The 24,637-nt window shown below is 41.1% G+C and overlaps 1 protein-coding gene across 2 annotated transcripts in view; it reads right to left on the bottom strand.

The window, feature by feature from the left end:
• LOC140496713 (integrin alpha-X-like) overlaps nucleotides 1–23,392 on the bottom strand; it is a 42,781-nt gene extending 19,389 nt beyond the window's left edge. Inside the window, exons 1-17 of one of the 2 annotated variants that reach the window (XM_072596820.1) lie at nucleotides 23,195–23,392; nucleotides 19,323–19,428; nucleotides 18,615–18,718; nucleotides 17,263–17,333; nucleotides 16,993–17,107; nucleotides 13,396–13,526; nucleotides 11,582–11,727; nucleotides 10,948–11,101; nucleotides 10,521–10,671; nucleotides 9,933–10,006; nucleotides 9,632–9,761; nucleotides 9,319–9,461; nucleotides 8,982–9,122; nucleotides 5,593–5,802; nucleotides 660–790; nucleotides 390–547; nucleotides 65–219 (exon numbers count right to left, since the gene is read on the bottom strand). In XM_072596820.1, coding sequence (XP_072452921.1) covers nucleotides 65–219; nucleotides 390–547; nucleotides 660–790; nucleotides 5,593–5,802; nucleotides 8,982–9,122; nucleotides 9,319–9,461; nucleotides 9,632–9,761; nucleotides 9,933–10,006; nucleotides 10,521–10,671; nucleotides 10,948–11,101; nucleotides 11,582–11,727; nucleotides 13,396–13,526; nucleotides 16,993–17,107; nucleotides 17,263–17,333; nucleotides 18,615–18,718; nucleotides 19,323–19,428; nucleotides 23,195–23,225 — 2,151 coding nt within the window. In that variant the 5' untranslated portion in view covers nucleotides 23,226–23,392. The remainder of the gene's footprint in view (nucleotides 1–64; nucleotides 220–389; nucleotides 548–659; nucleotides 791–5,592; nucleotides 5,803–8,981; nucleotides 9,123–9,318; nucleotides 9,462–9,631; nucleotides 9,762–9,932; nucleotides 10,007–10,520; nucleotides 10,672–10,947; nucleotides 11,102–11,581; nucleotides 11,728–13,395; nucleotides 13,527–16,992; nucleotides 17,108–17,262; nucleotides 17,334–18,614; nucleotides 18,719–19,322; nucleotides 19,429–23,194) is intronic. The other variant, XM_072596822.1, reaches the window with a different exon arrangement.
• Between the last annotated feature and the right edge of the window lie 1,245 nt (nucleotides 23,393–24,637).

Here is a 24,637-nt window from a genome sequence, read left to right as displayed (position 1 = left end):
TCGTGATTGCCTTTACAAGCATTATCCCCTTCTCAGAAATCCATACAATCATCCCCATGCTCACTGGTAACAGTAGTTTCACAGTCTCACAGCGTTTCCCTAATCCCAGGATTTCAACTCGCTTTATTATTCGACTTTTTGTCTCATCAAAGACAGCACGAGGATTCAGGCGTCCAGGATCCAGGGCCAGGTCGTAAGTCACAGAACTTTGCACATTATCTAGAAGTGAAACAGAGGAAGAAAGAGGACAGAGAGAAATTGGAACTGCTCAATTCGTTTTAGAGGAGATGAAAATTCTTGGGTCAGATGTGGACCCTCAGTAATGGGATGATGGATTCTATGGCACAGAATAAAAGGGGGATGTTTAGGTCTGATGGTAAGGTACTCACTTAGCCTGTCTGGAATACTTTTGGAGATAATAAGGCAGATGGTAGCACTCCCTGCTTCCTTGTTGGTGGCTTCCTGTTCCTGGCACTCAAACACAGACCTTGCCAATTCCATTGGCCTAAACTGGATGGATGCTGTAACTTTCAGCACTGGCTGCGTCCTGTACAGCATAAATCAGAGTCTAAGAACAACATACTTATACCTTAGGATGGGTTGTAAAGTGGCAGTTATGTGGACTTAAAGAAAACAATAGGAAGAAAGGCTATCCTCACCTGAGCAGTAGTACCTGTCCTCGGGCTCCCACTGCTACATCCACAAGTCCATCTTGGGTGATATCTTGTCCTCCACTCAGTGACTGCCCAAAATACTGGAGTGTTGGGGAAAGGAGGGAGCCACTGATTCTCTGGGGAGAAATTGAAAGTAGAATCAGAGATCCTAGGGTTAACTACATAGAGATGTTGGGAGGCAGGTCATAAAAGAGGGGAAGGGAAAGGCTACTCAAGGATGACTGTAGGAAATCCTCAATCCAATGAAGGAAGGGGGCTGCCACAAAGAAAAAGATGGATATGCTAAGAATAACTGCTGGGGATAAGGGAAAAACAATCAGTAAGAGACAAGAGAAGGAGGGAAGGAACATTTTCATGTGTTCATTTATCAAGCATTTATTAAATGACTTCTGTATACTTAAGACAGTTCTAGGTGCTGTGCAAAGTATAAATAAAGTATATCCCTGCTTACAGTACCTTTGGTTTAATAGTAGAGGAAGAAAAGGCATGATTGGAAAGTAAAGAAATTGTTGTTCAACTGTTTCAGTCATGTCTGACTCTGTGACCTCATTTGGGGTTTTCTTGGCAAAGATATTATAGTGGTTTGCTATTTCTTTCTCCAGCTCATTTTACAGATAAGGAAACTGTGGTAAAGAACGTTAAGTGACTTGCCCAGGTCACACAGTTGGTAAGTATCAGAGGTAGAATTTGAATTCAAGTCTTCCTGACACTGCACCATACTGCACCAACCAGCTGCCCAGCAAAAGGAATAAAATGAATCCTAAAAAATGCACAGGGAAATCTGTCCACTAGCTTTCTACAAGAACAAATGGGGAACCCCTCTCCAACCTTCATCAATAAATAATAATATGTTATTAAAAAGTCTGATCATGATGGGAAAGATCCATGTGAGTTAGAATGAGACAGAATAAACTATGAATGGAGGAAGCTCAGCTTTGGGTTGGGCCTTGTTGAGTAGAGTGCAGGATTGATACAGGCAGGGAGCACAAGACAGGTCATGTTAGATTGGGAGGTAAGAGATATATATATATATATATATATATATATATATATATATAAAATGAGCAAAGGCAGCAGGGTAGAGGAGAACTTTGTGTTGTGGGATTGGGACAAAAGGATTAAATCTGACCTGAGAAGAGAATGCATTGGAGTTTTCTGGGTATTATAATGAATAGGGCTGGATTTAGAGCCTGGCTCAAGTCTGAATCCTTGCCTCAGACACTTACTAGCTGTGTGACCCTGGACAATTCACTTAACCTCTCTCAGTCTCAGGTTCCCCATCTGAAAAATGGAGAGTAATAATAGCATTGACTTTACAGGGTTGTTGTGAGGATCAAATGAGATAACATCCTTAAAATGATTTGCAGCTTTCAAGAACTATATATAAATACTATGATGAGGACGGTGATGGTGTTGGGGAATAGGGACTTTCTGAGAGGCAATATGCTAATATTCTCTTCTGCCAGCCACCAATGAACCATTGATATGTTTTTGATTTATCATTTATTTTTAATATTCATTTACATTTTTTGAGTTTTAAATTCTCTCTCCTACCCACCCTCCACCACTCATTTAGAAAGCAAGAAATGTAATATCAATTATATCTGTACAATCCTGAAAAACATATTTCCATGTTAGCCACGTTGCAAAAAACAAAGAAAAGCAAGTGAAAAAAAGTAATTTTTGTTGAATTATGACCTGAAAAGGATGTATTTAATATTTCTACATTTGGTTGTGAAGGTATTATGCCCTAATACAAGGCCAATTTTTGTGAACATGTCATGAACAACTGAGAATAAAAGGTATATTCTTTTATATTGCTGTTCAGTTTTCCCTGGACATCTATCATTATCTAATTTTTCTAAAATTCTACTTATCTCCTTAACTTCTTTCTTATTTATTTTACAGTTAGACTTATCTAGTTCTGACAGGGGAAACTTGAGGTCCATCACTAGTATAGCTTTATTGTCTATTTCCTTCTGTAACTCATTTAATTTTTTCTTTAAGGATTTGGATGCTATGCCATTTAGTGAATGTATATTTAGTATTGATATTACTTCATTGTCTATCGTACCTTTCAGCAAAATGTAGTTTTACTGCTTGTCTCATTTAATTAGATCTATTTTTGCTTTTGTTTTGTCTGATTTCATGATTGCTACCCCTGACTGTTTTTTTCACTTCAGCTGAAGCATATTCTGCTCCAGCCCCTTATTTTTACTCTACATTATCTCTCTGTTTTAAGTGTATTTCTTGTAAACACTATATTGTGGGTTCTGGTTTCTAATCCATTTGGTTATCCATATTCGTTTCATGGGTGAGTTAATCTCATTCACATTTACAGTTATGATTACTGTATGTTTTCTTGCATCCTATTTTTTCCCTGTTTATCCTTCTCTCTTTTTACCCTGTACCTCCTCAAAAGTCTGTTTTGCCTTCTTAATCCATCTTCCCTTTTATTAACCCTGTCCCCTGTCTCCTCCTTTTCCCTGTTGGGAAAGATAGTTTTCTATATCCAACTGAGTGTGTAAGTTGTTTCCTCTTTGAGCCAGTTCCAGTGAGAATGAGGTTCAAGTGTTGCCCTCCATTTTCCCCTTGACTATAAAAGCTCTTCTTTTTCACATGAGACAATTTTTTCATTCTTCCTCTTCCTTCTCCCTTTTTTCTCAGTGCAACCCTCTTTCTCAGCCCTTAGTTGTTTTTTTTAAGATCATCCCATCAAAGTCAACTCACATCCATGCCCTCTGTCTATGGAGACTCCTTCTAATTGTCATATTCCAAATTCTCCACTCCTTTAATGTGGAAGCTGCTAAATCTTGTGTGATCTTGACCGTGGTTCTACAACATTTGAATTGTTTCTTTCTCACTGCTTGCCATATTTTCTCCTTGACCTAGGAGCTCTTGAATTTGACTATAATATTTCTGGGAGTTTTCATTTTTGGATCTCTTTTAAGAGGTGATCAGTGGATTCTTTCAATTTCTATTTTACCCTCTGACTGTAGGATATCAGGGCACTTTCCCTTGATAATTTCTTGAAAGTTATTTTCTAGGTTCTTTTTTAAAATTATGGTTTTCAGGTAGTCCAATAATCTTAAAATTATCTCTCCTTGACCTATTTTCCAGGTCAGTCTTTTTTTTTCCCAGTGATGCATCTCACATTTTCTTCTATTTTTTTATTCTTTTGACTTTGTTTTATTGTTTCTTGACGCCTCACAGTAATTAGCTTCCATTTGCCCAAACATAATTTTTAAAGAATCATTTTCTTCAGTAAGCATTTGCATCTCTTTTTCCACTTGACCAATTCTGCTTTTTAAGGAGTTCTCTTCAGTTGAATTTTGCATCTATTTTATTATTTGGCCAGTTCTGATTTTTAAGTGAATATTTTCTTCTGATTTTTTTTGTGCCTCTTTTATCAAACTATTGACTCTTTTCATAATCTTCCTGTATCACTTTCATTTATTTTCCCGTTTTTTCCTCTGCCTCTCTTATTTCATTTTTAACATCATTTTAAATTCTTCCTGAAATTCTTGTTGGGCTTGTATCCAAGTCACATTTTTCTTGGAGGCTTTGCTCATAGCTATTTTGAAATCATTGTCTTCTGAGTTTGTGTCTTGATCTTCCTCATTGTAGATTTTTATAATTAGATTCTTTTTTGTTTGCTTATTTTTTCCAGTCTATTTCTTGACTTTGAACTTTATGTTAAAGTTGGGCTCTGCTCTCATGGTGGGGAGGCCACTATACCAAAATTCAGGGTTTTTTACTGCTCTTTTCAGAGCTAGTTCTGGGGGTCTGTAAGTTTTCAGTGCTTCTAAGGTAGTATCATCCAAGTAGAGGTGTGGTCCAAGAACAGGTTCTGGCCTATGCTTTGGTCTTTACTCAGGAAGAGATCTTGTTCCCCTGCAGCCATAAGTGATATCATTCTTTTGGGTCCTGAAACTGAGACTGGGGCTCCTTCTCTCCTATAACTGCAAATGCTAGTGTTCCTTTATGCTTTGGAAATGAGGCCATGGCCCCTACTCCCCTGTGAAGACTACAAGTGCTCTTATGACCAGGGCGCTTGTTCTCCTGTGACTGCAACATTAGTTGCTCCTCTTCCCCCGGGAACTGTGATTTGGAACCATGTATAGGCAATGTAATAAGATCCTACAATCCCAGTTCCAGCAAAGGGTCCGCAGTAATCTCTTTCTGACCAGATGCCCAACTCCCAGCTCCTGAAACTGCAGCTTCTGCTGGTGCAGCTGCCTCCAAGGTCTGCCCCTGGTGACATGTGCTCAAGTCTGGGCCAGCCTCCTGTGTCATGGACCTCTCCTGCTGACCCATTTGTTTTGGGCTGGAAAAATGTCTCACACTAACCTTTTGTTGACTCTCCTGCTTCAGAATTTGATTTGAGGTGTTATTTTAAAGTGGTTTGGAGGAGAATGTTGGGAGAGTTTGGTTGAATGGCTGCCTGTACTCTGTCATCTTGGCTCTGCCCCCTGAACCATTTCTTTATTTTAGGATCATAGATATGGACCTCAAGGGCCTTGTAGTTCAATCCCCTCTTTTTGCCAATGAGAAAACTAAGACCCAGAGAGGTTAAGTGATTTGCCCAGGGTCCCAAAGGCACTAAGTGCCACAGCTGGTATTCAAATGCCAATTTCCTGACTCCAAATGCAGGGTCCTTTCCATTTAACTATTTCACTAGACAACTCTGCTCACCTCATACAGTGGTAAAGCTTCAAGACGATAATGTATGTAAAATATAAAATAGCCATGAAACACAAGGTAGATATTATTACTCTTGGAGATTTTTTTAAGTAGGGGAAAGGCATGATTAGAATTAGGAAATACAGTGAAGGATGGATTAAGCTCAGGAGACATTAGAAGCAAAGTAAATCAGCTTGGAGGCTTTGTGTTAATCCAGACTGTGACAGAACCTTACCTGGGTATAAGAAGGATTGATGCCTGATCCAGTCACTCCATGAAACAAATAGATGGCTCCATGGTTTTCTTCCTCCCCTGGTGCCCCCACGGCCACATCTAGTAGTTTATCCCCATTTATGTCCCCTAGTAAAGCCAAGGCTGCCCCAAAACGGCCAAAGGGGTGTCCTTGCTCTCCCTTAAGAATGCTGTTACACTTCCAGTTGGCATTCTGAAAAAAAGAAGGTTGTGATAGGTTTGAAAATCTAAGCAACTCTTCCAAATTTGTACCAGATTTTCACCTTACAACCCAGAATGAAGACCAGAGGCTGCTTCTAAGAAGCCCCCTTTAACAAATCAAGTGTTCATACAGATTTTCCTCAGAGAGCAATAGTTAGCGAGTACCCACCACCTCCAGAGGCAACCCATTCAACACAGACAGTTCTTTTCTTTTTTAATAATTTTTTTTGGAGGTGGAAGGCAAGGCAATTGGGGTTAAGTGACTTGCCCAAGGTCACACAACTAGTAAGTGTAAAGTGTCTGAGGTCACATTTGAACTCCTCCTACCTCGGGGGCTGGTGCTGTATTCACTTCACCACCTAACTTCCCCCGGCACACAGATAATTCTAATTGTTAGATAACCTACAGGAATCTCCTATCCTTTTTCTCTAATTTTGCCCTCTGGCACTAAATTGAACAAAACTCAGTCCCTTTTCCACTGGATGGACCTTAAATACTTGAAAATAGCCACCCCATTTTCCCTCCCTCCCCTTCCCTTCCCTCTCCTCTTCCCCAGTCTAAACATTCGTTCAACTCCTAGGGTATAATTATGAACCTTTGCACCATTCTAGTTACTAGATATCTCCAGTTTATCAGTGTCCTTTCTAAGATACTGAACAAAATACTCTAGATATGGCCTGGCTGGAGCATAATATAATGGGAATATAATTTCTTTTATTTTAGATACTATCCTTTTCTTAATACAGTCTAAGGTCATGTTAGTTTTGTTTATTTATTTTGGCTTTTGGCTCCTTATTATACACATATCAAATGTGCAATCCACTAAAACTCTTAGACTTTCTCCATTTTGTACTTTTGAAATTGATATGTGTGTGCATACCACTGTATTTATGCCTATTAACTTCCGTCGTGTTAGTTTTGTCCCAATATTTTAGTCTATGGAGGTCTTTTGGGATCTCATTTCTGCCATCCAACATGAGTCAGTTCATTATTCAGTCCAATGTTCCAATCTGTCCAGAAATTTTTGTATATCAACTTTGTTCTCCAGGGTTATTAACTATCACTCCCATCTTTGTGTCATCTGTCACTCTGATAAGCATGATATCTATGATATTCTATGCTAATAAATTAGGGTATTAGCATGACCTCTATACCTTTATATAGCTAGAGAACAACGCCTGAGATCAGAAGAACCCGAGTTCAAATCCAGCCTCAGACACTTACTAGGTATGTAACTTTGGGCAAGTCACCTAACCTCTGACTACCTCAGTTTCTTCATCTATAAAATGGAGATAATAATAGCATCTGCCTCTCAGAGTTGTTGTGAAGATAAAATGAGATATTTGTAAAGTAATTAGCGCAGTGTCTGGCACATACTAGGCACTATAGAAATGCTGACTTATTATTAAGTCATAGATAAAAATGGTAAGCAGTACAGAACTGTATACACATTCCTGAGGCACTTTAAGAGCTATTTTCAGGTTGTCATTGACTCATTAATGATTACACTGGTTCCAGCAATTCAGCCAATTTCAAATTTAGTGAATTGAGCCATCCCACTGTCATCTAACCCACATCTTTCCATTATTTTCCATGAGAATGGCAGGAGACACTTTGGCGGATGCTTTGCTGAAGTCAAAGTAAATAGGATCCCCTTGATCCAACAGTCTAGTAGCACTGTTCGTAGACGGAAATGGGATGAATCTGTGATGAAACCGTGTGAGTTCTTTATGATCACCACTTCTTTTTCTAGAAAGTTCCTATTCATCCCTTTATTAATTCATTCTAGAATTTTGGCAGGAATTGAAGTCAGATTCACTGGTCTATAATTTGCAGACTTCCCTCTCCCCTTTCAAAAATAGGGATATTTATCCTCTTCCAGTCTACGGAGCCTCTCTTATTTTCTATTAATAGAATTAATAGTAAGGTCACCCAGTAGGAGGGAGAGGAAAGAAAAATAGAAAGTTAACAAATATACATTAACAAAATAGAAAAGAAAGAATTTATGAACTGAATATGCGTTTTAAAAATTAGAAAGCCAACAAATAAGCAAAAGCAAAATGAGCATGAAATTATTAATTATTATTAATAATTAATATTAAAAATTAGAGGAGAAATAGATTCGTTGGAAACAAAAACCGTTGAAATGATAAATAAAACAAAACCTGGTTCTTTGAAACTGATAAACATTTAGCTGATCTGATTAAAAAGAAAGCAGAAAATAAAATCAATAAAATAGAAAATGAGCAAGGTAAAATCACAACAAAAGCAGAAGAAATTATAAAAGAATAGTCAGAACCTATCATGCATAGTTATATGCTACAAAAACTGTTAACAAAAACTGAGCACACAAAAGAAACAGAGGAATGCCTTCAAAAATACAAAATACCTAACTAGCAGAAAACTAGATATACATCTTAAATAACCCACTCTCAGAAAAGGAACTAGATCTAACCACAAGCGAACGACCAAAGCTAACTTTGCTTCCTATCAACATGTAGCTTTTTACACTGGAATGTAACTTGCCTGAGCCTGGTGGCTCAAACTCATTCAGAACAGCTAAGTACTCTTTTTTTACCTCTTTACTTGCCTTAGGTTTTTAACTCTCTATTAGCCATTTTTGTTATATCTTCTCCAGGACAAAGATTATTTTCCTTGGGCAAGAAAGCTGAAGTCATATGTGATTCAAGTAGTTTTCCCCTTCTCTCCACAGTCTAATATTACCATCCCATCTATCACAAACTGGACTTTCTTTGGTTCTCCTCTTTTCTCTGATGCATGTGTGTGTATGTATGCATACATACATACACGTGTGTATCCATGTATATATGTGTATGTATATATGACAACACAAGTTAAGGATGACATATATATAAACACACACATATACAAATGTGAGTATGTATATACACACACACATACATATGTTATATACATATATGTATGTAGAGACAGACAGAGCACTATATCCTAGCTACTTCAGGTTCATTCTCAGATTTAACTCTCCTGACAATAATCTTGGAGGCCCCTGCCTTATTTTAAAATCTAAGTTTTTCTGATGAATTTTCTCTATGAATTCAGTTTATTTAGTCTGTGAATTTAGTCTCTTTAGAGACCTCTTCAGACCACTCTCCTAACTATACTCCCATCCCCATCCCTAAACCTCCTTACCTGCCAAGGTAGTGAGCAGACAGACACCTGGCCTCCATGATTCTGTTCATAGTAATGGGGAGCTCCAATGAGGATCAGGTCAGTGTTGCCATCCCTGTTAAGATTCACAGGGCAGAGTGTTGCCCCAAAATAGGAGCCAATCTAAGAAGACAGAATCTGAAATCACATTTCCCTCCTACCCTCAAGGAAAGAAGCAAGTATAATTCCTTTGTCTCCCAGGTACAAGAGTCTTCTTTAGGGCCCCTCTCAATACCCAGAGTGCTCTCTCTCAGACACCGTTTCTTTTTTCACAGAACTGCCCTTTCTTCTTTATAATCCCACGTTCTTAGTTTTTTACCTGTGTCCCTTTGACCTCAGCCTTGTGCACCCAGGTGCTATGCCTATTCACTAAGATCACGACCTTCCCAATGTGTTGGTATCGAGGAGCTCCCAGAACAAGGCTTTGAACACCATTCCAAGTGAATGCCTCAGTAGAATAGCCTGAAAAGACAAAGCCCCAGTGGATCTCAGTCTTTACCTTATGTCTCTCACCTTCTGCTTTCCTGACATTCTTTCCCAAACCAATCTTTTCCCAGATACAAGAGATTTCCCATCCCCACTACCTCACCCTTTGCTCCCTTCTCCTTCCCAGCCCCTCTTTACGTACGTACCCAGGTAAGCATCATTCATGTCCTTATCTATATTGGATGTCTTGATAAAGATGGCACTTCCAGTTGTGGAGTACAAGAAGACACCACCTGACCAGTCAAAGGTCCCCACGGCTCCAAGGGCTGGCCCTTCCTGGGAGAAAACTTTTCAGAGCTAGGGATATTTGGAGAATGTGGCATCCCAAACAGAAGTACCTGTCACTGATTGGACAGCTTTCTTCTGGGCTTTGATCTTCTGTTCCTCTGTTCCCTTCTCCCTCCCCTCTCCCCTATGTCACCCTGCCCTAGTGAGGGATCCACTTACAGATGTAAATGCAGCACTGAAGCCCTCCTGAGACATTTCTTGCTCGAAGGAGATGGTGTCCCTAGATTGGGTACCTGTGAAGAATAGATACTTCAGTTTTTGGTTGAAAGAAAGAGTTTGGATAGTCAAGAGAGAAGGGCACGAACTTTGTGAGTATTCAGAGTATAATAGCTAGAACAGGGAATGCAGTTATGTTTATGTTTTGCAGGGACAGAATGAAAGGAGCATTTATTAAGCTCTATTAAACTCTATTAACTCTGTTCTAGAAACTGTACTAGGCACTTTACAAATATCGCATTTGATCCTTACAACAATCCTGGGACACAGGTGCTATTATGTTCTCCATTTTATAGCTGAGGAAATCGAATCAAACAGAAGTTAAATGACTTGCCTAGGGTCACACAGCGAGTAAATGCCTGAGGCTAGATTTGAATTCGGGTCTTCCTGATTCCAGAATTATTACACTATTGCTGTGTCACCTACTTGCCTATGGAGGAAACTTGAACTGGAGACAGGTTTCCTACATCGTGGGAGATAGGTTTGGGGAGTGAAACATTTTAAGGGCTCAGGACTGGGGTTCTGACTTACCCTCAATGGCAAAGATCTTCTCTTTCAGCTGATTTTGAATACCACTGAGTGCTCCAAAGTTGTCAACCCAGAATACATGATCCTTGGAAGGCTTTGATGCTATTTCATTGAGTTCTTCTTTGGACTCCCAACTGTCAAAAGCTGTTCCCACCTTCAATAAGAAAAAGGAGGGTTAGAGCTGCATGGAAAATGTCCTTACCCCAGGAAGTTCCAAGGAGAAAGAGGCTTATTATCTTCCAAGTCAGGACAAGATTGAGAACAAGAAGGACTGGAGAGAGATGAAGGGGAAGTTGTGCTTGAGGGAGGACATTACCGTATGCAGAGAGGAAGATACTGCCCCCTTTTTGGGGGAAAAAAACTGTGAAAGAGAAGCTACTTATGACTGGATAGAAAAGAAATTGGGGAGAAGATTGAGGCCCCTCTGTACCCCAATAGCATATCGGATTATTCCTGCTCTCTCTGCCTTGGGGATGACATCTCTGTATTCCAGGGGGTCTTGATATTTCTTCCCATCTGTGATGACGATGAGGATCTTGGTTGCATCTTCTCGTGCTCCACTTGATTTTTGAAAGAGTTCGTTTCTGCTCGGGGAAGAAAGAGGGCTAAAGTTTCATAGAATTCATCCCCACTGAGACTGACTGGGAAAGGACCCTCATTAGGTCCAAAAACATAGCTGGCCCCATGGGAAGAATGAGCAGAAAGGGAAGAGACAGAGTCCAAGTATATATAATTCAGCTCTGAAACCTAACCAAGACTGAGAGGAAAGCCAATAATAAACTATTTGTATACCTGAGGCTCAATCATTCAGCTCCTCTTAAACGAAATGAAAGAGATCTGGTCCTGAATAAGGGTTCATTAGTAAGCTATGGTTCAGGAAGGGAGCCAGAAATACTCTTAGCGGAGTGGTCTTTTTTGTCTCTCCCCCCTTCTCTCCCAGCACTGATCCTTCCTATCAAGACATAGACATCTCTCCCCGCAATGTGTCCCCCTTTGCCTCAGCAGAGAACGAGGCACCCATGCTAGAACAGTTAGGCTTGATGTGTCAGAAGAAAGGGACTTACACCACTTTTTGGATGCCTGTGGCAGTTTTTGTCACTCCTGTCATTTGAAGAATGTTATCCACCAGTTTTTCAGGATCATAACTCTTCTTGAACATGTCAAAGGTGAAATGTGTCCAGAAAGCGGATGCGAACTGCATCAGGGAAAACTGTGGGGAAAAAGCCCCTGAGATCACTCTGTATTTGAAATTCCCTTAGGGAAGCAGGATGATGAGGCTGGCAGTGTGTGTGTGTGTGTGTGTGTGTGTGTGTGTCTTAAGTCAACAATGATCATCCTCTGTTCACTATTCTCACAAGAAAATTGGATGGTGAAGGAAATAGAGCTGGATCAGTTAGTTGATTAACATTGATTAAGTATCTACTATGTGCCAGACACTGTGCTAAATACCGGAGATACAAAAAAGAGGCAAAAGACAGTCCCTGATCTTACAATGTAATGGACAGGAAGCAAATACACACCAACATGCTATATGTGAGAAATAGGAAATAATTTTTAAAAAGGTTTTGGGAAAGGCTTCCAGTAGAAGATGGGATTTTAGTTGGATCTTAAAGGAACACAGGAAGGCAATAGGCAGAGATGAGGAGATGTCTCTAGGCATTCTAGAGACAGCCAGAGAAAATTCCTGGAGCTGAGAAATGGGGTATCTTGTTCATGGAACAGCAAGTAGAGCTATGTCATTGAACATGTTCTAGATGAACACATGATGGGAAGTTAGGTGCAAGAGGGTTGGAAAGGTAGGAGAGGGCTAGGCTACATAGGGTTTCTAACCCCTCCAAAAAGGATTTTGAATTTGGTCCTGGAGGTACTAGAATGAGTCACTGCTGACTCAATACATCTACACATATATACTCCCCAAACCTTGTCTTAGGGATCCCTCCTTCCAATCAGACCACTCCTCAATCTTCATAGCTGGATCCAAGTTTATTGAGGCAATGACATAGTGGGATCTATGATTTAGGAAAATCACTTTGGTGACTGAGTAGATTGAAGTGGGGAGAGACTTACGGCAGGCCGACTCACCAGCATGCTATTGCAGCATTCCAGGTACAAAGTACAACGTACCTTGGGTACAAGGTACAAGGCCCTGTACCAGAGTGTTAGTAACAGTGTCAGAAGAGAGAAAGGGGTGTGTTTGAGAAATGTTACAAAAGTGAAATCAATAGTCCTTGGCAACAGATTGGATGGGGTGGGGAGCAGTGAAAGATGACACTTAGGTTGCCAGCCTAAAGGACTAGAAAGACTGTGTGGCCTTCAACAGTAATAGGAAAGGTATGGGGAGATGGAAACATTTAGGGAGAATGATAATTAGTTTGGTTTTTGATGTGTTGAGTTGAAGATGTCTACTGGACATCTAGCTTGAGATGCCTGAAAGGCCAACTGGAGATATGAAATTGAATTGGGCAAGATAGGTTGATTTGAGAATTATCAGCATGGGGATAATAGTAATTAAATCCACGGGAGCTGACAACATCCCAAAAAGAGCAGTGTAGAAGGAGAAGAAAAGAGAAGAGAATCCAGGACAGAATCCCGTGGTCCACCTATAGTTAGAGGGCAGGATCCGAATGAGGGTCCAGCAAAGACTGAGGAGTGGTCTGATTGGCAGGAGGAGAGCCCCAAGACCAGGTTTGAGGGGTACATGTGTGGATGTATTGAGTCAGCAGTGATCACCCTCATGATGCTAACAGCTGAATGGAAAGCTGAGAAGAAAGGTCTCCCAACATATCTCAACACCTGTCTACCTAACATGCTTCCTAACTTGCGTTCCTGACTTTCTCGGCACATAGCCAAATCCAGGTAATCTGTTCCACCTGCTCACCTGGGTGTCTGGCTTTTCAAACTGGCTCATCACAGCTTTCACAAAGTTTTTCATTTTCTTGAAGTCACGCTCAGAAATGCTGCCAGAGCCATCAATGAGGAAAGCAATATCAACGGCTTGTTTGGGGCACTCTGGAAGAGAGAAGAAGGGTAAGAAAGTATCAAATGAGATAACACTTTGTATCCCTTAAAGAACCAAATAAATGTACACTACTATTGGATCGTCATCATTATCATCATGCCCATTTCTTTGGAGCTACCCAAACTACGTCTTAGCTAGGTGGCGCAGTGGATCCGGAATCAGGAAGACCTGAGTTCAAATCCAGCCTCAGACACTTCCTAGTTGTGTGACCCCAGGCAAGTCACTTAACCTCTGCTTCAATTTCCTCAAGTGTAAAATGGGAGCCCTAGAGAAGGAAATGGCAAACCACTCCAGTATCTTTGCTAAGAAAAATCCATAAAAAAATGGGGTCATGAAGAGTAGGATGCACTGAGCAGCAACACTCACTTGCCTTCTTTCACACTAGCCCTAGAATACATTCTCCAGGTCCTTCTAATTCCCTGTCAGAAAATATATATATATATAGAATTGTAGAAAATAGGATCGTAGATTGAAGAGGCCTTCAACCCCTACATTTTTCAGATAAAGTAAAAGTTCCAAAGAAAATCACTTATTCCATGATCTCATAGGTAGGTGTCAGAGCTACAACTTCAGCCTAGGTCCTCTAATGCCAAATCTAGTCCAGTTTTCCACTTTAGCTCCCTCATTTCTCTTTCAGGATTTCTTCTTCTCCCTACCAACAAGTAGGTATTCTCTAAACACCCACAATATGGCCCTGTAGCTTCTTTCAATTTTAGAGGCCTTCTCACCCATCCAAATCCAGGGACCTGCTCCATTCTCTGCTCCTTGCCTCTCCTCAAAGCAGAGGCCCTTCGGCCCTTTCCAAAGCACAAGGGAAGCCCTTCTCATCACAGTGGGAGGGGTTCCTTTTCTTTCTTCAAGGCTCCACCATATGTAAAACACTGTGCTAGGCAGATTCTGAGTAGGAAAGCAACCTCAAATAATCCATATTCCCTAGCAGTACCAAAGGCTTCCTTGACATTAGATGGGATGAACTCTTAAGTGGAAAACATTCCAAATCATGAAAAGTACATTCTCTGTAATTTGACTGGGGCTCCAGACAGTGAGAATGAGACCACAGCTTGTCAGGAACTCTATTTTGATTGATTCTCCCAAATCTGATTGGATACCTGTATATTCCCATAGTTGAATGTCGAACCCAGAAATAGCTTGTTCTTATCAGTCTGTGACATGTATATTAAGTACAAGTGTCATATCCCATAAAATGACAGATCAGCCTCTAAGGTCCCTTTAAGCTTTAAATCTATGATTTGTGTTTCATGAAGGGTGAATGGAGGTCCACTTCCTAGCTATCCATCTGGATCGGCACGTTGCTACTGCAACAGCTTGCCTTGCTCCCTCCCCATCCCTATAGATACACATATTCTCCAGTCTTACTTCACACCCAACCAAGAGATCAATTTGTCAATATTTAAAGAAATTAGTTTAGGCTCTTCATTGGAAAGCCAAATACTGACGCTGAAGTTTAAATATTTTGGTCACATAATTAGATGATGATGGAAAAGATTGAAGGAAAAAGAAAAGATGATGAAATGGATAGATAGGGTCAGGGAAACAATGAACATAAACTTGAACAGACTTGGAGAGGTAGTGGAGGATAGAAGGGCCTGCCATCCTATGCTCCATGGAGTCTTGAAGAGTCAGACTCGGACCGAACACCATCCCTACCAGATGCTGCCCAGTCTGTCTGAATTACACAGCAATCTGGTGAAATTTAATCGAGCCTCAAGCAAGTAACTCCTACTCTCCCTCTCTATTGTCACACGGTCCCATTCATCCAGAGAGATGATCTTCATATAATTTATGTTCCAATCAAATCAGACTTTTTGTTCCAGCCTCAGGTTAAATCCCACCTTTCAGTTCTGTCCCCTCCCTCTCCTCCAGGCAGGTAGGGTGGCACAGTGGAGAGAGTGCTGTGCCTGGAGACAGGAAGACCTGAATTCAAATCCAGCCTCAGAAAATTACTAGCTAGGTGATCCTGGGGAAGTCACTTAACTTGTCTGCCTCAGTTTCCTCAACTGTAAAATGGGAGTCATGATAACACATACCTCACAAGGTTGGTGTGAGGATCAAATGAGATAATATCTGCAAAGCTCTTGACACACAGTAGGTGTTTAATAAATGTTTGTTCCCTCCCTCTCTCTTCTCTCTGAAATTGCCTTTCATTTGCACGGTACCTATCTTGTATGTATATTGTTGTTTGTTCACTCTCTCCCCTGTTCTAATGTGAGCTCATTTTTGCCTTTGCTTCCCCAGCCTTTAGCACAGGATCTGACACATAGTAAGGGCTTAATGAATGTCTGCTGACTGAGTCCTTATGACTCCCCAAACAAGACATTCCACCCCTCTTCCCTATGCCTTTGTAGAGTCTCTCCCCTATGCCTGGAATGCACTCCTTTCTACTCTCTGCCTTGATGACCTCCCAGCTTTCTTTCAAGGCTTAGATCAGGTATCCCCCAACCTGAGGCCCACCCTGATCACCTGGTTGTTAGTGTCCTATCCCCTCCCCGGAAATTACACAGTATTCACTTTGTCCATATGGACTATTTACTTAACTGTGCATGTTTCTCCTCAATAGAATCTAAGCTCCTTGAGGATAAGAACTGCCTTGTTTTTTGTCATTAGTCCTGAGAACTTAATGTAGAGCATAGGGCTGTGAGTAAAGTGGATTTTTGTCATTATCTCTTAGAGTTTAGTTTCCCTGGATCCATGGCCACAACAATCTTTTGTTCCCAGGTATTAGATATGAGTTCTCAGGATTGTGGTTTGAAACATTTCCACTTAAACTGTAAGCATCCACTGGGACTGCGCAGTGAGACCCCGGGAGAAGGTGATGTAAACTTATGAGGCTTGGGGGAACCTTAGGGTTAAATGCACAGAATAGAATGCTGTGCATGCCTTGATCAACCCCCGTCAAGACTTAGCGGGGATCTGTGTTTTCCCCCACCAGCCCCCATTGAGGCCTGAGGGATTTAGGGGAATACACAAATTGTACCTGTCTTGATGTGCCTCATTGAGACACACCCCTCCCCCCCATTGGCCCCTGAGAGAAGGGTGATTAGGGAATGTTGTAGGAGTTTGTGCTCCCGTTATCAAAAATCCTTGTGAGAAAATGAGATACACCTTTGCAGACACACTCTGGTTAAACTCTAGGGATTAAAAGGAAGGCAAAATAGGAACTGCAGAGAGAGGTGACCTCTCATAGGGGAAGGAGGGAATTTCTCTTTTGAAGAAAAATTCCTGAATCAGGAGACATTAAATCTATCAATATCAAGAGTGAGCCTTGTGCTAACAGCCTTCAAGTCTGCTGTATTTATTTGTGTTACAAGGGCACATAGTAGGAGCTTAATCAAAGCTTGTTCTATCAACGAATGGTCTGAGGATTCTTCCCATTCCCCTCCCCATCAGAAGTATCCTGGCTCATATCTTCAACACAGTCTCCACCTAGTGACTTACCTTGTAGGGCTGGTGGGAACTTCTGTTGTTGTTGCAGATTTGAATTCAACACAAAGCAGAAACCTTTCATGTAAATGTTCACCTTGCAGGCTTGATGTACTGTGGGTCCACAGGCCTAAGGAGCCAAAAGATTTCAAGGGTCTTCTGGGTCCATCTGAGCTCTAACCCAAGCCAGCTATTTTCTTGCTCATGCAGACATAGTGTCCCCTGCCTCAACCTCTCCCTTCCCTCCAGGTCCCCATCACCCTCCTGTGACAAAGGCCAACTCACCAGAATCTGTGAAGGGTTTGTACCAGCTGTCAAAGAGAGCCCCAGGGACATATTCACTGCCTCTAGAGGGACTGGAGAGATACAGACATGCATAGTCACACACATATGGGTGAGCAGGGCTGAGAGGGGGCACTCCCTTGGGTTTCACATAGCTCTGTGGGAAGCTATAGTGGAGCATGCTTCAGCTTTAGGTCAAAATAGTGTATAGTGCCGGAGAAAGCATAATCGATTTGGAGTACAAAGATTCAAATCCCCGTTCTGCCACTTAGGTGACCTTGAACAAGTTACTTAATCCCTTTATCCAGTTTTCTCATCTGTAAAATGAGGGGACAGGACTAGACATTTTTCCCATCTCTAAATCTATGACACTGTCTTCCTGAGAGATGTGCAGAGTCTGGGAAATCAAAGAAAAGACAGTAAGCAGAACCAAGTGAACATCGTACACAGCCACAGTAATATTGTTTTAAGAACAACTTTGAGTGAATAAGTTATTTTGACTACTCTAAATACTTAAATTAACTCCAAAGGACACATGAAGGAATACACTGTCTGCATCCAGAGGAAGAATTTATAAATGGAACTCTGTGTAGAATGATTTGACATATGCAGTTATTTCTTCCACAGCATGACTTCCCCCATCATGGTTTTTACATATTGGGGGTTGGCATAAGAAATTAAATGGAAATTTTGGGGAAGTTTTGTAGAAGCTACAGATGACACATGAAGGCCAGAAGAGGTTACGGAGCCTAGGAACAAATACTTAAGCCAAATTTTACAATAAGGTACTGTAAACACCTCCTAAAAGAAAGAGAAAAGAATGCAGACTTCTCTGTACAAAGGGAGGGTCAAAAATTTTTACATGGATTTTAGGGGGAGGCACGCCCCTAACCTCAGCGATGTGGAGGGGATGTACATATTTGCATGTACATATTTGAGTCTAATGGTAGTCATCTGTAGGGCGGGTGTGGGGGGAAAGGAAAAAAAATTTACATAACTATATTATATATTTAAAGGAAAAACAAGTTGTACATAATAAATTTGCACTTTCATGTGCAATCATCTTTTTTATTATACTATGTTATGGAAATGCCTATTTTATTCCATAAATTAAAAATGAAATAAAGAAAAATAAAAAAGAGACCATGAGTGTGGGGGAGGGGCGGTGTTGGAGCAGAGGCAGCAGGGCTTGAAGGCTGATGAATTAAGTAATGGAAAGCAGAAAACCTGAATTCCAGGGGGGTCATCAAGTCTCTGAAACAGAGCAAAGGTTGGAGAAGAGGACAGTTGTGTAAAGAGTTAGAAGCAGAAAGCAGGATCCAGGTTGTGCTCCCAGGTCAGGAGCCTTTACTCACTTTGCATGGGGATGGCCTCACAATTCCCAATGCCATATTCACAGCTGTAGAGTTGCCCTGTCTGTTTAGGGGATGTCCTCTCCAGGGGAGCTCCTACCACCAGGCTGCAGGGAGAAGTGGAAACTGGGTACTTATCATGGGAACAGGAGAGAGTCACAGAATTCTTATTATTAGGATGAGATAGAGTAGACCCCTTGGAGGAGAAAGCTGCATCACCCTGAGAGATGTGAGTACATCAAGGCACGAAGTTTGCATACTTAAGAGGGGAGAATTACTAGCAATTCCTGCTATCATTTTGAGAATGTTGCCAAGTCCAATACAGAGACACAACTGCTTGTGACTTTTTCTTACCTCCCAGTATAAGAGAAAACTTTAGAAAGAAGAGAATAGTGGGGAGGATGAAGGCATATGGAAGGGGAAAGGGAGGAATAAGTATATAGTATCTACTATGTTCCAGGGGCTTTACAACGATTATTTCATTTGATCCTCAGAACAACCCTACAAAGTAGGTGCTATTATTTTCCTCATTTTACAGTTGAGGAAACTGAAGCAAATAGAGGCTAAGTGACTTGCCCAAGGTCATGCATTTAGTAAATAAATATCTGAAGCTGCATTTGAACTGGAGACTTCCTGATTCCAAGCCCAGCCCTCTACCACATAGTGGTTAGCCTAAGCCACCACTGGATAACATTGTATCTATATCTTTACCGAGAACCTTCATACAGGGCCACTGTGTGCCCAAACTCAGCTGCATCTGACTGGAAAGTTGTAGGATGGTCTGTGTCCAGGTTGAAGCCATGAGAAGCGGCCAAAGCTGAAGGGGGAGGGTAAAACAGTGAGTCAATAAACAGGTGGCAGGCACTGTTCTAGGTGTGATACAAAGAAAGCCAGAAGACAGTCTTTGCTCTCAAAGAGCTTAGAGTCTAATGGGAGGGACAACATGAAAACAACTAGTTATGAACAGGAAAGATCAGAAATGATCAACTGAAGAAAGGTACTGGAGTTCAGGGGGGTTGGGAGAGACTCCCTATAGAAGGTAGGATTTCAGCTGGGACTTGAAGGAAGCCAGGAGGTAAAGATAGAGGAGAGCAGGCATGGGGGATGATGGGGGAGAGCCAATGAAAATGCCCAGAGTGGGGAGATGAAGTCTCTTGTTGAAGGAACAGCCAGAGAGTGAGAGGAAGTTCTTTTCCTGACTCCCTACTCAATTCAACTCAACCCAACAAACACTAAATGTCCATCATATGTGTAAGACACTTTGCTAGGTTTTGAAGGTGAGACTCTCCTCCTGAATTTGTGTAGTTTATACAATTTACTCAGGAAGATGACTTATTCAAAAATAACTATTGGATGGTACATTATGTTGCTTGTCCTGTAATGCGCATTGGTGGGGGTAAATCCATATTCACGAACTCAGAAATTCTCTTATCTGAGCACAATCTAGTATTATTCCACCTCTCACTCTGCATTGAAACCCCAAACCTTGTTCTTCGTCCACACCATGACCTCGAATCCTTGGGTTCCTCAGTTCCTTCCCAGTCCATCACCCCAGCACAAGTTACACTCTTCCCCCTTCCCTAACCTGACCTCTTGGTGAGCCAGCTCAACCCTATTCTGTCCTATTCTTGAGTCCCTTGCCCCCTTTATCATATCAGATATTGCTCTGCCAAGCCTCACCCTTGGGTGGCTCCCATCATCTGCCACTTTTGCTCACATACTGCTAAAAGAAGCCAGAGAAACACCACAAAATCATTCTGACTGTCAAATGTGTTACAAGACCTCAACTAGGCCCTCCCCATGTCAGGGCAATCCTTCTTGCCTCCCTAATTGAATTACTATCCCAATCACCATGGTGGCTTTGCCAAACCTTTTCATCCTTCCTCAAATCTTCCATGGCTTCCCCTTCCCCAACCCTTTCAGCTGAAAACCTTGCTGCATGTTTCACAGGAAAAATCAAGAACATTCGTGAGAGCTCCCTCTTCTCTCCTCCCCATCTCATGTTATCCATATGCTTTCTGCCACTATCTCCTCCTTCCACCTTGTCTGACTAATGAAGTAGTCATTCTTGCCAAGGTGCATCCTTCTTTGTGCACAAATGATCCCATTCCACCTCACCTCCTTCAGAAAACTGTCCCCTTTTTCTATCCCCACTCTCATTTTCACCCTCTTCTTCTACTGGCTGCTTCCCCACTGCCTAGAAATATACCCAAGTCTTCCTCATCCTCAACCTTCATTAGATTCATCACCTACCTATTATTCCACCTCTCTCCTCCCTTTCATGGCTGAACTTCCTGAGAGGACTGTCTCCAATAGGTGTCTCCACTTCCTTTCATTTCGTTGTCTGGATTCTAACATCCATTCATCATCCAACCAAAACTATTCTCTTCACAGTGACTAACAGTCTTTTAATTGCCAAAGCTAATGGTCTTTTCTCGATCCTCAGTCTTCTTTATTTCTCTGCAAGTTTTGACACTACTGATCACCCTCTAGATGTTTTCTTCTTTCTCAGTTTTTATGACACCACTTCATCTTCCTATCTATCTGTAGAGTTCTCAGTTTCCTTTTCCTGATATTCCTCTAGGTCAGGCGTGGGGAACCTGGGGCCTCCAGGCTCCAGAACAAATATTCACAGGACAAAGCCCCTTAATAACAGCATTTGTTCTGTAAAACTCGGGGCTCAGACAAGGCTGCACCCAAGGACTTAGAAGGGAGGCCACAGGTTCCTCATCCCTGCTCTAATTCTTGCCTGCTAACTGTGGGTGTTCCACAGTGCTCTGGTAGCGGGTTCTCTTCTCCCTCTACATAGATTTCACTTGGTCATCTTAGCTCTTACGGATTCAATTATCACCTCTATGTTGATGAATCATCTGCTTATCCAGCCCTAGTCTTGCAAAGGTCCTCCAATCTTGAATCTCCAACTGTCTACTAGACATCTAGAACTAGATATCCCATAAACATTTTAATCTCAATATTTACAAAACTGAATGCATTACCTTTTCCCCTCCAAACGCTTCTTCCTTCCTAACCTCCCTATTACTGTTGAAAGTACCATCAACCTCCCAGTCACTCAGACTTGCAACCTAGGTTCCGTTTCTAATTTTCTGTCAGTCTGTCTCTCTTTCTCATACATACACATACACATACACATACACATGCATACATATGCATGCACACACATATACACCTGTACACACATGTTAACCTCAGTTGTTTTCACTTGTAAAAGGAGGATAATAGTGGTAACTCCCTCCTAGGATTGTTCAGGATCAAAATAGAATAGAAAATATTTGCAAAGAGCTTTGTAAACCTCAAAGCTACATAAATTCTACTTTATATTAAGTCACAAAATATCACATTTATTTCCTCTTCTTTGGTCTCTAAGAAAAATAAATTGATTAGAAGTATACGTGGAAACTGTCTCAGTGAATTGAACCCACTTTTCTATAGTCTTTGCAGCTATAAAGTGTATCTACGCTATCATGAATGCTTTAAGATTTTTCCAACTAGGTCCATTGTTAGAAAAGAGCTGAGGAGGATTCAGTGTCTCTGAAACCAAAGAAAGAGACAAGATCTAGGAGGAGGGGCTGATCAACTAATTACATCAAATGCTGCCCAGGGGTCAAGAAATGAGAACTGGTGTAGGTACCATTAATGATTAAGTTACTGAAGACCAAGAAGAATGATTCAATCCAGTAAATGGGAGGAAAGCAGATGAAACAAAGGAGTGGGAAGGAGGAGGAAGTGAGAATTCCAGAAAAGCTGTTTGTTGCAATTCCGTAGTGAGAAGGAAGTAAAATTAAAAGAAGTTAGAGAGGAGTGGGCGAAGTACAATCAGTGAATATAGATGAGGAGTTTGGTTATAAAGGGTGAAAGGTCTATGTGACGTGACAACACAAAGGGGCAACAGATTGGAGTGAAGGTGGCTCTTTTTCTTGTTTTTTGGGGAATGTAGGGAAATGTGCATAATTTAAGGTGGAGGGGAAGGGACTGAAGAAGCAAGGAAGAGAAGCCTTGGTCTTGTCCCTTTCTTTCAGGCCCAAATTCCAGAGGTGCCCTCATCTCCCATTCTCAAATGTCCCTTCATATGCCTTCTCATTCTTTTCTACATATCCCAGTTTTCATATAGCCCATTTATTGACGCAGAAAAAAAATTACTATATTGGTGTCTGATTGATTTGACAAACTAATTCTTCTTTTCGTTGATCTTCCTCTTTCCCCTCACTTGCTTTTAATTCTTTCCTACAAAGTATAAGACAAAAGGGTGACACCACAGGATCATAGTGGGACATTTCAAAAAAAAGTTCTATTATGGAAATGGGAACTTTAAATCAAGGCAGCTCAATTCTGTCTACTTTATGTTTCTTTTGAACAGGTAACATTTCTCTCTGTCCTTTCTTGAACAACCCCAGATCTGAGCATCAAAAACCACCATTCATACTTTATGTACAGTAGGGACCAGATCCCCAGAATCTCACATGCTAGCTCTCGCTCTCAAAGTTGGTAATTGACTCATTCTTCTCAACCCTCCCTCCCTTCAAGCTGAACCTGTATTTTTACCCACAAAGTTGAGGGTTCCTTACCCATTAGCAGGACAAGCGCAGCAGAATCCATGGCTGGAAAGGTGAAAGGAGTTGTATATCTCCAGCGTTCATCCAAGTGCTAGGCTGGCAGATGATACAAAGACTAGTGGACACCGCAATAGAGGAAGAGAACTGTTCTGGTAGAACAAATAGCCAAGAAGGGAAGTCTCTTAATGACTCAGAGGTAGAGGCGGAGAAGGAATACCAAAAATAGATTAGTAAGGGGCTAGATGACCTTCCAAATCAATTATCTGTCTTCAAAGAGGATGTTTCAGACTTAGATCTTCCCTTTGTGGGTGTGACTGACGATTTAAATAAAGCCCTCCTCACAGCAGAAATAAAGGTGGTTTTTAGACTTTGGGTATTCAACTATAGGTGATATTTTGAGGCTACTAGGTGACACAGTGGATAGAGTACTGGGCTTGAACGAGTTCAAATCCAACCTCAGACACTAACTGTGTGGCCCTAAATAAGTCACCTAACTGTATTTGCCTCAATCATCTGACTCAATCAGTCTCAATCAATCATCTGACTCTTCATGATCCCATTTTGGGATTTTCTTGGTAAAGATACAAGAGTTGTTTGCCATTTTCTTCTCCAACTCATTTTTACAGATGAGAAACTGAGGCAAATAAGGTAAAATGACTTGTCCAAGGTCATACAGCTAGTAAATATCTGAGGCTGGATTTGAACTCATAATCCCAGTGCTCTATCCACTACTCCACCTAACTGTGTTAGTTGATATTATCAATCATAATAAACAGGGAAAAGTTGATAGGGAAATCCAAAAAAACAAAACAAATACCATTTTATGGTTTTCTGTCCAGGAAATGGAATGTAAATAGGTGAGGTATGCTCAGTTGAATTGAACTTTGGGAAGTATTTGAAGGTCCTATGTTGTCTCCTTTCTCCTACTTCAATTCAGTAATATGGGTCATTTTAAAAGTATATCTTCTTTTCTACCCTAGGAAGTAAGTGACAAGCCTACTTTTCTTTCCCCCTTCCTCTGTTTTCTCCCTGTTTCCATCCAGAACTTTGATTTTCTGACCTCCACACCTCTTATTCTCTTCTATCAGATACCCTTCAATTCCCAGAACTCTGAAGTGCTATCTTTTGGGGTTCTTATCTGAGTCCTGATCTCTCAGCTTCAAGTGTTATTTTCTTTCTGGTCAAATAAAGTCTACAAGCATTTATTAAACACATCTGGGCATACAAAGAAGTGCAAAAAATAGTCATTTCCTGCCCTCAAGAATCTTACTGACTAATGGGGGAGACAAGAGTTACATATAATCATATATACACTTACAGGGCAAATTGGAAAGGCACTACAATTAAAGAGAACTGGAAAGGCATTGCACAGAAAGCAGAGTTTTAGTTCAGATTTGAAAGAAGCCAGGAGATGTAGATGAAGGCAAGGAGGGAGAGAATTCCAGGCATGGGGAG

The sequence above is a fragment of the Notamacropus eugenii genome, chromosome 3, assembly GCF_028372415.1.
Source record: "Notamacropus eugenii isolate mMacEug1 chromosome 3, mMacEug1.pri_v2, whole genome shotgun sequence".
NCBI classification, from domain to species: domain Eukaryota; kingdom Metazoa; phylum Chordata; class Mammalia; order Diprotodontia; family Macropodidae; genus Notamacropus; species Notamacropus eugenii.
The sequence above is the reverse complement of the archived record's forward strand: the minus strand, read 5'-3'. Positions and strand labels throughout refer to the sequence as shown.